At 45.4% G+C, this 12,864-nt stretch overlaps 2 protein-coding genes across 7 annotated transcripts in view; both read left to right on the plus strand.

Annotated features, from left to right (window-relative positions):
* Positions 1-12,864, plus strand: part of RBM44 (RNA binding motif protein 44) — a 21,275-nt gene continuing 8,411 nt past the window's right edge. Inside the window, exons 1-13 of one of the 5 annotated variants that reach the window (XR_004241246.1) lie at positions 1-103; positions 1,324-2,170; positions 2,282-2,334; positions 2,887-3,063; positions 3,427-3,601; positions 3,687-3,712; positions 4,587-4,677; positions 4,964-5,048; positions 5,411-5,542; positions 6,205-6,278; positions 7,113-7,243; positions 7,353-7,499; positions 8,540-8,646. Coding sequence is in view for 1 of the 5 variants with exons in the window: in XM_032114459.1 (XP_031970350.1) it covers positions 1,421-2,170; positions 2,282-2,334; positions 2,887-3,063; positions 3,427-3,601; positions 3,687-3,712; positions 4,587-4,677; positions 4,964-5,048; positions 5,411-5,542; positions 6,205-6,278; positions 7,113-7,243; positions 7,353-7,494 (1,836 nt within the window). In the remaining 4 variants the exon portion in view is untranslated. Of the gene's footprint in view, positions 104-1,323; positions 2,171-2,281; positions 2,335-2,886; positions 3,064-3,426; positions 3,602-3,686; positions 3,713-4,586; positions 4,678-4,963; positions 5,049-5,410; positions 5,543-6,204; positions 6,279-7,112; positions 7,244-7,352; positions 7,500-8,539; positions 9,248-12,864 lie in introns of those variants that run through there. The other 4 variants (XR_004241245.1, XR_004241247.1, XM_032114459.1 and 1 more) reach the window with 4 other exon arrangements.
* The window catches only part of RAMP1 (receptor activity modifying protein 1), a 20,382-nt gene continuing 17,113 nt past the window's right edge, over positions 9,596-12,864 (plus strand). The window contains exons 1-2 of one of the 2 annotated variants that reach the window (XM_032114462.1): positions 9,596-9,697; positions 9,905-10,006. In XM_032114462.1, coding sequence (XP_031970353.1) covers positions 9,658-9,697; positions 9,905-10,006 — 142 coding nt within the window. In that variant the 5' untranslated portion in view covers positions 9,596-9,657. The remainder of the gene's footprint in view (positions 9,698-9,904; positions 10,007-12,864) is intronic. The other variant, XM_032114463.1, reaches the window with a different exon arrangement.

Raw genomic sequence — 12,864 nt, forward strand, 5'->3', positions numbered from 1 at the left:
TCGGTCACGGGAGCGGGCGCGGCGCGGGCCCGGGGCTGCGCTAGCGGGGCCGGGAGCTTCGTCCGGGCAGCCGGGCCGTGCCTCAGCCTGCCCTGGAGCTGCGGTGAGACGTCGTTCCCCCGCCTGAGGGCTCCCCCTGGGCGAGCGGGAGCACTGGGCTGCCCTGAAGGCTCCCCCGCTCTCAGCCAGCGCTGCAGCGGGGACGGGCTCGGCTGTGGTTCAGCGTTTGGTTGTGTCACAAGTAGCGACAGGAAGGTTGTTGTAACTTACCTGGGACGTGGAGGTTTTTGTTCTCAAGGGAAAAGTGAGGGAGAAAAGCCACTTCTCTGTGATAATAGTGATGAGATTTTGTACAGGCATCTGGGATGTGCTTTGGCAGCGTTCGACTTTTAATTCCACGGAGCTGCTCAAAGCTTCAATTAGGGGGTGAAGGTAAATTCAACGTAGTAAAAAAAGACAACGTTTTTGAGGCAAAAATGATTGTAGAAGGGTATAACTAAACCTTGGAAATGTTCAAGACCAGGTTGGATGGAGCTTGGAGCAACCTGGGATAGTGGAAGGTTTGAATATTTGAACATTCGAATATTAATCCTTAGTGTTCCCCCGGGGAAGGGCTGTCAGAGACAGTGACTAAAGTTGGGATGTGTTATTTAAGTAGTTTGGAAAGCAGACGTAATTGAGAAATACGGGTAATGATTTTATGTATTCCTTTATTCGTTAGAAGCTTCTGAGGGAAGGCAGAGGAGAATTGACAGTATTCCTAAGAAACAAGCTTCACAAAGAGCATCTTCCATCCCTACACACTTCTTTGCTTTTTGTTGGTGTTTGTTACTAAACTGGGTTTGCTGTAAGTTCAGAGCAGGTGTACTGCTTTGGTCTGGTGAATTGTCCAGATTCCTTCTATTGCTAAATGACCTTCTTGTGTTCCTTTACGACTTTCTGGTTGTAAAGATTCTCAGGTTTTCTTAGGGTTTTGCCCTTGGTAACAGTTTTTTCTTGCTTCCCCAGAATTAAGAGGAATATACTTTAATTTCCAACACCTAAGGGGTTTTTAGTTTTTTGGGAGGCACAGAGCTCGAAGTTCACCTCTTCCTTGACCTAAGTAACCTTTATTTGACCACTTTGTGTACTGTATGATGTAAACAGCTGACTGTGTATCAACAGGGATAAATGAGCTCTTGGGATTTCTTTAGGAATGTGCTGTAGAATTCCTAACTGCTCCAGTACCATGCAGTAGGTGAAAAAAGGATGGTTAATTTAATGTATTTTTTGGTCCTTTTGTATACCATAGAGCATCTTGAGCTTCTCTTAATTTTTGTTAAGGTAGGACGAGCCAAACCAGCAACTTTGAGAGGTTGCAGTGGAAGTGAATTGTGTGGATTCCTTCTGAGGAGGAGGAGGAGGAGAGCGTGTTGGTGCCATGGAAGTGGAAAAGGGCAGCAAAAGGAGTTGCTTCACTCAGACCTCCTATCTGGATGAAGATTTAGTTGAAGACTCCCAGCTGGAGTATCTCAGTGCTCACGAGGAGTATGAGGAGGATGAGAATAACTCGAGTGAGTTTTCTGAGCAGAGGGAGATTGGAGAGGTGAAGGACATGCCACTGATGGGTGACAAGGTGCCACTCCAAATCACTGCGAGGGAAGAAGAGTCTGGAAAGAGCGACAGACCCATCCACAGCGTGGCAGTGGAGCCAGACATTCCTTTCCTGCTACACAGGGAAAAGGCCCAACTTGACAAACATGCAGAGTCCTCCGATTTCAGCAGCTGTGAAAAACCTGCGGTGCACACACGCGGTGTTGACAGCACTGCAGAGGATGCTGAAAGCCAGTTCCCAGTCTCTGAAATCCTCCCTAGCAAGAATCCTGATGCTGGCATGGAAGCTGCAGGGAAATCCCCTGGTGGAAGCTGCAGCGCTGGGAAGCCGGAGCATCGTGAGGGCCTGAAGAGTGTTCCCAGTGTCTCTGTGGTTGTGCAGGCCGGCTCTGGTGGCAGAGCTGGCTCCCCAGTGAGCAGAAGCAGCAGTGCCCAGGTTTGTCTCTGCTCCAGAGCAGTTAACACAGAAGTAACGATGATGAACAAAACTCAGCCCCTGGGATGGCTGGGTCAAACCTTCGTGGATGCTGCTTCCAAGACAAAACAGTCCTTCAGAGCTCAGAGCTCGCACATTCAGGTAATTGGAACAAAACAGGGGCCACCAAACCTGTTTGATAGAACTCCTTTTAACTTTAACTTGTCTGCATGGTTGTTAATCTGTAACTTTTTACTTTTTTTTTTGGAAAAGCAGGAATCAAAAGATCATCTGTTTATCCGTGACTGGAAGGCAGGCACCAACAGGTGGGTCAGGAGTTGTTCTTAGTTTGGAATTTGAGATTCTGGATAAGAGGGGTTTTTTTATGATGGAAAGGTTGTCTGTGGCTTGGCGAAATTGATGGTATTAAAAGCTTGATGGGCTGCAGTTTCTGCTGCAGGGACCTGGACAGGTGAGAAGAGTCAGCTGAAGACCTCCTGAAGTTGAACAAAGACCAAACCAGCCTCGTTCTGCAGTTGCAGACCTCCAGAGATCCTTTCCAACCTAAATTATTCAATGGCTGTGAAAACAAAAAAAGTGCATTTGCAGATGCACAGTGTTGCTAAGTTTCTTTTTGTTCTTAAGGCTTCACTTTTTTGATAGAAATTATTATGGTGCTTGTGCAGTTCCCCTGTCTCAAGTAAAACTGACTGTAATGCTGCTGTAAATTGTTATTGTAGGCTAAATAGGATTTTCCTTAGATAATACCAGAAATGGCTTCTGGCAAGCTCCTTGCTTCACAATAAAACACCATGAACGTAAACAAAATCTTAAAATCCTGGAATCAATATTCTGTTATTGTTGTTATTATTTTAAAGGCCAGAACATCCCAACAAGCAAACCAGGAAGAATTCTGCTTCAAGCTGCTGTCAACACATCCTGCAGAGAGCGACTGAAGCAGAGCTGCAGCTCCTGGCCGTCCATTATGAGATGTGCTACCAGCACTGCTGGAAGGTTTATGAGCTAGCTTTGGAGGAAAACACATATTTTGGGAGGCACGTACTTTAATGTCCTTTTAAATTAAATGGATAACTGGTTATCAGGCAAAAAATGCTAAATGGTACTGGTAGATTCTATCTGTAGCTTCTAGGAGTGTTTATAATTAGTGGTCCCCAAGAGGACCTCCAAGTCTTACTTCCAGCCTTAATATTTTTTTTTTGTGGCATTCACAGTCCCAAAATCCAGCTTTTTTTTCCCAGGAATGAAACCCAAGTGATGCACAGTATAGTTGTTAATTCGTGTTGTGGTATAACATAGAGGAATCTTTAAACCTTGTAGAATCCTTGGGCATTTCCAGAAGCAGTAAAATCAATGAAATGTCTGTCTACGTTGATGTTGTTCTCTTACCCATATTTTAGATGTGAGGAAAAGACTGAGTTACATTCATCTCTCCTGTTGGTTTTGGATGAGCTGGACAATAATTACAGCAATATGAGAATGGAAATAAATATGGGCATACCTTTAAATGAACTTCCACCACTGTCAGTTGAGCTGAAGTTTCCCCCAGTCTCTTCCCTGTATGCCCCCTCCAAGGTAATTTCTTAATTGTTTCATGTTTTTAAATATAAATTGTTACCTTCACAAAATTCAGGTACATCTTTCTCCTTTTTTTTGACAGTTTTTCAGAAAGAGCCTTTACTCTGAGTAAGTAGCTTTCATTTGTTGTTGTACTTACTAAGTTAAATGAGGAATGAGTTTATAAGATGTTAAACTTAGAAGTTCTTTATTTCAGGATGTATCTTGTTGTTCCAGGCTGTTTAGTTGAAAGATGAGTATTGCCCTGTGGGTACAATGATTTTATTTTAAGGGCATTTTTCCTCTGTAGTGTTCTAGTATGCAAACTAGGGAGTGTCTTTACTATCTTCATAGCAAAAGTTTTCGACGTGCAGGTCGTTTTCCTGGTTCCCTGCTTTCACTACTAAAAATCTTTGTCTCCAGTCATAACAATGGTATCTGTCTTAAAAACCAACCAAAAAAAAAAACCCCAAACCACAAAAACCCAAAAAGACTTTGCTGCCAGCAGAGATAATATTAAGCATATAGATAATATTAAGAGATAATATTAAGCTGTTCTGCTTAGATTATCATTCAGCTATGAAGAATGATAGAAAAATAACTTAGTATTTCAGGCAGATCCATGATACCACATGCTCAGGAAGCATGTGCAGTGACTTTCTGTAAGTGGAGATAAAAACAAATTTGGCAGTTAGTTTTTACTGAGCTGGGTAAACTGCTAGAGACTGTTTGAAATTTCTTGTTAAGCATGAATAAAGTTAACCAAGACAAAGTAAAGGCAATTAGTTTTTGTTTTGTAAATAATGAGTAAAAGTTGCACAAATATTTCAGATTGTAAGGAATGCATCAGAACATCACACAGAAAGCTATTGAGACATAATTTTAAAAGCCAAGGTTTATTAAGTATGGTTATTTCACTGTGAGCTTTTGGAAATATTTAAGCTACTGTAGAACTTAGAATTGTTGTACAATATTTGGTATGAAATTCTTGGATGTGTTTTAGTGATCTTTCAGGTGAAGGGAAAGCTGACTTTGAAGAATCAAAAGTGCAAGAAAAGGGGATTTCTGTCAATATGATGGGGAATTCTTCACTGGTGAGTTTTGAGGTGTTAATGTCAAGGAGCATTTTCTCCTTTTAGGTACCTGCAAATGTGATCAGAGTCTTCAGGGCTCTCAGCCTGGGATCCTCTGCCACTAATGGCAAATGCAGCTCATATTTACACAGTTTTAATTGCCCTTTCAAAATAAAACAACTTGGGGGTTCTTGAAGTTGATCAGCAGGTTAACTTCATTAAATTCACCTGCTTCATGGGCTGATATTCTGAAAAATAACTTACAATCAGGTGGGAGTGCTGTGATGTAACTGAATGGTGTTTTTAGGACAAGTCACAGAATGATGGTGATCAGCCAAGTGCTTCCCCTGAGACATGGGAAGAACAGCCTAAAGCTCAGGCTCTGGAACGTGGTGAGTGATCTGCTTCTAGTAAAAATAATCTCTTATTTGTGAGCTAAGTTTTGGGGGTGAGAAGACAAACCCTGTGTAAAACATATATATGGTAACACAGCTGTCTTTTCTGTGATGGAATCCTTATATATGAGCTATCAAAATTTATTGATAAGTAATAATAGAGAGTTCTATACTAACATCTTTTAAAAAATTCTATTTAAATTAGAATTCCAAACTAGTAAGTATCACCTCTTTGAAATGTAGTTCTAAGAGATGTAGGTAGCTGTAATCCTCTTCAGCACAGAAATTGGGTACTCATTTATGTAGCATCATACCATGGTTTGAATTTTAACACACGGAATTTTATCCCAACTGCCAAGGCTGTGTGAAAGATGAGGAAGGGAGTGAGTACTGGTCTGATGCAAAGGAAGACTTGTCAGTGGCAGATATTTCAGTAATGTGCAAAGAAACGAAAAAGCAACCAGGAAAACAAGACTCAATTGATTCAAGAGGTAAAGTCGTGTGGTTTAAGCTGATACACCAAATAATGGTGTTTATTATTGGAGTAGTCCATTCCTTGTTTCCAAGTAAACTTGGAAAAAAAGCCAGCTGGTTTTCAGACTTACTTTCTCATTCACTAGCAGTGAATCCTTGTAGATACTCAGCTGTTTTCATCCATCCATGTTTTTCCTTGAAAACTTCACCTCCAGTGCTTAAACTCTAATTGGTAAATTCCCAGCTAATCACATAGGTGGAAATCTTCCTTTTTTTCTCCTCCTCCTCCTCTTTCTGCTTCCTTCCCGTGCTGGACTCTTGAGAGTTAAATGGAAATGGTTTGTGTTTGGAGACTTGGGTCACAGTGATGGGTCTGGTGAGAAGGCCCAGCGTGCTGAAGGCAGAGAGCTTGGGGGCCTTTCTGTACCAGCCTTCAGCACTGGTACCTGTTACTTCAGAGCTCTTCCTCTGCCTCTTCAAATCTCAGGAAACACTCAGGGAAAAGAGATTTCCCAAACTGAACTGTTGTGCTTCTCAGGACACTCGTTTGCTGTTACAAGATTCTCTTCTTTCCCTTAGTTTCTTTTAAGGTTTTCTCTCTAGGCTTTCCAAAATCTACAGAGAAGATGTTAGCTCAAGAAGAGTTAGTAACTCTTTGCTTTCTTACCTTTATTATTAGAAGTCAAGACAGTGGACAGTGGGAATAAACGTTCTTCTGTTCATGTTGATGGCCCAAAACACTCAGTGTCTGAGGTAGGTCTGTTCTTAATTTGTAGTACGAATGCCTTTTCTCTTTAAGGCTTCTTTCATACTCTACATTTACTACTAAGTGCCCTGATCTGAAGTCAAGAGTTGGCACGTTCTTTGCTTGGAGATAGTCAAAATGTGAGTAATTATTACTAACACTCCTTTGTACGGCAGGCTAAGAGCCTTGAATCTTCTTGTCTCATAACATTTAATACATAGAAAATTATGTTAGGATAGGAAAATGTGTTTTATGTATTGGTAATAAATTTCTGGCATGTGGCAGAAGAGTGAAAACACCATTCTTTTGCCCCTGCATCAAACTGTGATACTCCACCTGGTTGTTTTGGTTTTTTTTTTAATCCTGGGACAGTTTGGAATTTACCCATTTGCACTAGATTTTTCACCTTGTAACACCTTTTTTTTTTTTTTTTAACATAAATGTCATGTGGTTTTATACAGGAAAGATATTGGGGTAGTGGATGGGAAAGAAACTCTGGGATTTTTTAGCATAAATCTAAGAAACCTCTATATACAAACAGAGCGTTTTGTATTGGCTCATCTTGGGCCTTGGAGAGTAAAGGGCAATTTAGCAATTGCTGGTGTTGCTCTCATAAACCATACAGATTTTGCTGTCTTTGGGGATTTCCCTTTAAACATGCTGGTCCTTTGGGAAATGGTAATTGGATCTAATTTTAAGTAGCAGGAATAAGATGAGCTTTAAGGTGCCTTCCAACCCAAACCATTCTGTGGGACTAGGATCTTATTAGTAGGAAAGAGATGTTGTGTTACGAGTGCAACACTTAACCCCTTCATTTTGTCCTTATTTTGATGCAATTCTAGGATCCTGGAGAAGATTCCATTTGTCCCTGTATTAATTCAGGTGGTGTATTTGTTTCTCCTTATGCACTGAACTTGAGCAGCTTTACCAAGTTAATCAAGAGGCTTCAAGAAAGGTATCCAGAGTTTAACAGGTGAGGTATTTGGATTTCTTTTTATGGAGCCAATATCCATGGTAACTAAGTGCTAAATGTGTTGCACAAAATGTGATGTAGTAAACAGTTATTTCTTGAATTCCCACAGAGAGAGAATTGTGGACGCTGTGCAGGAGGTGAGGAAAAACCACAAAGGTGTCCTGAGTGGCATGGCCATCAGTTCTATTGAGGAAGAGGCCTCTGCCATTCTGAGGAAATGGATGCACTGTTGTAGGCAGGAGAAGCAATGAAAAAGGTGAGATTCCAGCCTGCAGGGGAATAAACCCACCTGAGTTTGTGTAGCTCTATAGCCTGAGTAGGTTAACTTAGCCTAAAGCCCTGCAGGAGGTACCAGGGTGAATCCGCTGGAGCACTGATTTCTAAGGACTGGGAGCTGTAAAAGGGTTGGCTCTGTGCACTGTCCAAGACTTGGTGTGCTGGTTAATTACTGAACTGCTTCACTGATGGACTTGGTGGAGGGCGTTGGCACATGTTTGGTACAAAGCTGACACCTAACGGCCAGGCCTTGTGTAGCCTTCCGTAAAGAAATCCCAGCACGGGCTCAGTTCTGGTTCCAAACATGGATGATTTCTGTCTGGTGTCTGAGGGCCAGCTCTGGACTAGAAATCAGACAGAATCAGATTGTCTTGTAGTGTTCTCACACTGATCTCTGTGCACGATCGTGTGGCACTGCAGGAGTCTGCAGCAAGCTGAACATGCTGAAACCACAGCCCAGAACTCCAGGGATGTGTCTGTCTATCCATCCTTGTTTTGGTCTGCTCAGCTCAGTACTCAGCTTGGTGCTCGGCTTGCTTTAGGTACCTCCTAGCAGTGCCCACTACCAGGTTTGCTCCAAAAAGGAAAAGTCTTCATATTAATCAACTGTCTGACTTTCACAGGACCACAGATAGGAACAGAAACTCATCCCCCCAAAAATAAAATCTTACGCTTGGAGGCATTTTCAGTCAGTAAGGTTTTAACAGCCTCGAAATGTGTTGTGCTTTCCTTATGGAGTGATGATTTGGTTTTTAAATGGTGTGTGGGCTCTGCAGTCCTGAGTGTTCCTATTACAGTATTTTTTTCCTGTTGCTTTGTGAGGGAGATGATGACTTAGAATAATTTTTACTTCCATCATGAGGGAGGTGTGAAATAGCCAAGTCATTAGTAAGTAATGGGGAGAAAAAGAATCCTCATCTTTCCACAGTAAGGAACAAGTATGTAATACATTTAAGAGAAGGAGATTCTGTTCAAAGCTCAGCTCCACTAACTGAGTCTCTTTGTTGTACTTCTTTCTAGATCCTGCTGCAATTGGTGCTGGAAAGAGCAGCCTTGTTTACTGTCAGCAAAGGTTAAAATTTGTTCTTCAAAAAGGTTGGGCCAATGTTGTGCTGTTTTCAGACCTCGTGGCAGAGCTGCTGTCAGAGCCCTGGCTTTGTGCTGTGCCCTTGGTCCTGGTGCTGCAGGTGAGGCCTCAGCTTTGGTGTCCTCCTGGACTGTGAGGGAAAGCATGAAAGCAGCCCCAGGCTTTGCTCTGCCACGTCTTTGCTCTGCTTACCAACAGCTGTTGTTGTTTCCGTTCCCCGACTTTGGCTCTGTAGTTCTTTCCAAACTATTAACACTTCTGCAAGGTGTTAATCGTTTAGGAAGAACTGGCTCTCTGGCCTTCGAGCTGTTCTTTTCCTCTTGGGAAAGCAAAGTGTGCACGATGTGAAGGACTCGAGTTAGCACACTGTGGTGTTCGTTCACATTTTCTGTTTTATTGATCTCCTTTTGAAAGGGAGAGCTGACTTCAAGTGCGAGAGAACCGATTTGTGGGGCAGTGCCCTCGCTGCAGGCGGAGTCCTCTCCTGCTCTCACGGGCGTGTCCTGATGCAGAGCACCTGAGGGGCCCGGGCAGGCTCTGCTGCTCCGGCACAGCTCGGGAACGAGCTGCAGGTGGAGCTGTAGGAACTCGGGAACGATGTTACACTCGGTTAAAAAATAAAAAGTGAAAACCACAAAACATTTCTTTTCTCCTTAAAAGTGCGTTGCATGTGTATGTTCAACACTAGAAAGGGGAAGGCAGGATTTTTTAGCTAGGGAGAAATTCCCTCGGAGGAGATAGAAGCGGGGCTAAGGAAAGCGCGTGAGGAAGGACTTCTCCGTGCTTTCCTTTGGAGCTGTTTGCTCCCTTTGCCGCGGCTCTGGGCTGCGGTGACGAGATGGCGATAAGGAGATCCTGGGCTCCGCGGCGCTTCCCCCTCCTCTGCCCCGCGCTGCCGCCGGGGGAGCCGGGCGGGAGCGGAGCAGGAGCCGGGCGGGAGCGGAGCAGGAGCCGGGCGGGGCCACGCCCGCCCCGGGCCCGCCCCTCGCGCAGCGCCGCGGGCGCGGAGCCCGCCCGGCCCCGGGAGCGGAGCCGCTCCTGCCGCGGGGCCATGGCCCTGCTCCCGCGGCGCTTCCTCTGCTTCGTCCTGGGTAAGTGCGGCCGCCGCGACACAACTTCCCCGGAGCCGGTGGGGCGGCGGGCGAGGCTCCCCGGGATTCCCCTCTGTGCTGGGCACGGGCGCGCAGCCCCGGCCGCCTCCTCCGCGGCTTCACCGCTCTCCCTGAGACCCGGCGAGGCTCCAGCTTGGCTTCGCTGGCGACACAGCAGTAGGGAATCAAAAGGAGAAATGATTCCAGGGCACTGGGACACAGTAAAACATCGCACTTGGCCTCAGGAGCAGCGAGGTGGTGATGCTGTGGGACGCAGCCTGCTCTGTGTGGGATTCCCTGCTTGCCTAGGTGAGGCGTGCTCGTTCTGCTTGCCGTCCGTGCCTTTTGTTGCAAATGCTTAATTACTGCCCTGGCGTCTCTGTCTTCCCATTCCTGAGCCGCAGGAAGAGGAGACAGCCAGACGTGCCCCTTCAAACAGGCTTTTCCAAGCTGAGGTGGGATGTTCTGCGGTGTACCGGTGATGGGGTTGGAAATGCTTGCGTTGTGTGGTCGTTTCCGTGGGATGCAGCGTGCCTCGGTTTCTTTGCCGCTCCTGGCATTTCAGTGCAACAGGTAGAGATTTGTGCCGTATTTGTCACCTGTGAATCCACAGCAAAAGCTCTGAGGGATGTTGGTGCTATGTAGAAATGTGTTTATTTAAGGTACTCCAAAGGGAAACCGCTCACCCTCATCCTAACGCTGATCTTCCACAAAATCCAAGTGCTCCTTGAGGAAGCACAAATTTCTCCTCCTCTCCCTTCCTTCCCCTGTGCTGATTTTCTCCCCCGAGCCCTGGTGCATAATGCATTGAGCCATGCTGCACATAATGTGCTTATCTGTACCATGTAATTAACTATTTACTACTCCTCAGCTGTGCAGGGGCAGGAGCAGGCTGTGCCCTTGGACGAGGCACATTCTCCTGCTGGGTTGCAGGGGAAGGCTGCACGTCCCTGGCTGCAGAAGCCTGTGCAGGGAGCACTAACTCCTGCTAGCTAGGATTTCTCTCTGCTCTGTTTTCCCAGCCCTTGTCTCCTTTTTCTGATCCTCTCTTCTCTTGGTTGGGGAGCTGTAACTTTTAAAAGTATCCAGGTATTCCAGGCTGCTGCTTTCCATCTCCAGTGGGCTTGGAAGCAGCAGGATGCTGCCTCTTGTGTGAGCCAGTTACCCAATGGTGGCTACTCTTGGTGCCGTGGATGTGTTTTTCACCACATTCTCTTCCTAGGATTTTTTATCTTGAGCACATTTAACAAAAAGACCCCCTCTTTTTATGCCTTTCAGCTTTTACAGCCCTGCACACAGTCAGGGCTGCACTGAAATTGCAAGTGGCAACTGAGTGCCCAGAAATCACGGTGGAGTCTTGAATTTTGAGGTCACTGATGCTTCTGAGCATCAGTGATCCACTGATGCAGGTGTTTTAAAGTGAGGTGGGTTTTTTTTTTAAAGGAAAGGGTTTAAAAGAAAAATTTTTCTCTTAAAGCTCAAGCTTTAAGTAACTTCACAACTCACTGCAGTCTTTAAAAAGCAGGGGTGGTCAGGGAATCAGCCATCCTAAAACCCCCAGTCTCATTCAGCAGGCCAGGGATCCAGCTGTACCCCAAGGTAACCACTTCCATTAAGGTAAAATGAGGCTTTTTCTGGTTTTTAGCTGCAGCTTCCTGCAGAGGCTTCTCAGGGAGGAGGGGATGAGCCAGGCTCTCGCTGTTGCTGGGGCAGTGATGATTGGCACCACCCAGAGCTCTGTGCTGTATTTTGGTGTTTAAGGGCAGTGCTGGGCTGCTTGGATTCCTTTTGGGTTTAGATAACTGTATTGCTGCAAGAGATAAGAGGCAATTGCAAATAATGTCAGTAAAACATTAATATCTCCTTGATTCCCTGCATCTTCTGTCTGTGCTGTGCAGCATTGTGTTTGCACAGTCTACAGAAAAGGATGCTTTCTTAAAAACAAAACTTTTGGGCACTGTTTATGACCTCTCCTGGAAATCAGGAATTAAAAGTCCTCTGTGTCTTTTCTCAGCCCAAAAAACACTCGGTAATGCCTGCCAGTGGTTTCAGTTTGAGTGCCTCCTTTATAAAAAGCTAAAGCTTCCTCTAAAGTCGAATTCAAGGCTGCAGCCTCTCTGGGAAAATCCTCCTCAGTATTTAGAGTGTGCCCTGTTAGAAATCCCTGACAATAAAGCAAAGCATTCCTCCTCCCTTGCAGAGCATCTCTGGCATGGAGAGGACTCGAAAATTCCTATGCATTAAAAGAAAAGCATGTGGATAGGGACAACAACATTGCCTCCACTCTGTAGTTTCTTGTGCTGCTCCCATACGTGCCAGCTGTATTCCTGCAGAAACCAGTGGCACATGGGTTTTGGTGGGCTGGTTGAAGGCTGTGTGGTCTGGTCAGGAAGCCTCTTGGCTGTGAGAAATAGGATTGCATTTATTAACTCTGAAATGATGCTGAATTTAAGAGCCGTGAAGCACCGGCGCCATAACCTCCCGTTTGTGCTGACCCGGGAGGCTGCAGGTGGTGAAAATACAAGTGCCATGACCTGGAGGGAATGAAATTAGAGACCTCATAATGGCTAAAGATGGGGTTGGCATCCTTCACATTTCCACAGGGCTGGAAATCAATGTTGGGGCTATGGCAGAGCTGAGGGAGGTCTTGAAGAGTCGCGGGTGGAAATCTGGAGTTACTTCTCTGCTCTGGCAAGTTCATTCTGCCTCCCTGACTGGATGTAAAGTCTGGCTCTGTTGTTGTCTGGGGCAGGTTTGGGCTCCAAAACCACGATTGTGATCACAGCCCTTCCCAGCACAGACCCTGCGCCAAGCAAGGACCGAAAACACCACTGGGGTGGAGGGACAGGGGCATTAAAAGCCCATTGGAGGGGAAATGCAGCGTTTCAGCTCGCTCAAATAGCTAAATGCCTTTTTCTCCTCTGAAATACAGCCATGGCTGGGGTTCACCAGGTCAGTTCCTATGTGGGTGGGTGAAGACCAGGGAATGCTGGTCCCTGTCTGCCGTAATGCTGCCTACGGAGCTGGCTGCTTTTAATCATCAAATCCACTAATGAAGCTGCTGCATGGTTTCAGTCCCTTGTCTCTGTGCTCCTACAACATGAGCTTTTGGGGATTTGAAAACACATCCTGACACCTCAGGGAAGCACCCCAGTGCGGAGGCAGGC

This window comes from Corvus moneduloides, chromosome 7, assembly GCF_009650955.1.
Source record: "Corvus moneduloides isolate bCorMon1 chromosome 7, bCorMon1.pri, whole genome shotgun sequence".
NCBI lineage: Eukaryota > Metazoa > Chordata > Aves > Passeriformes > Corvidae > Corvus > Corvus moneduloides.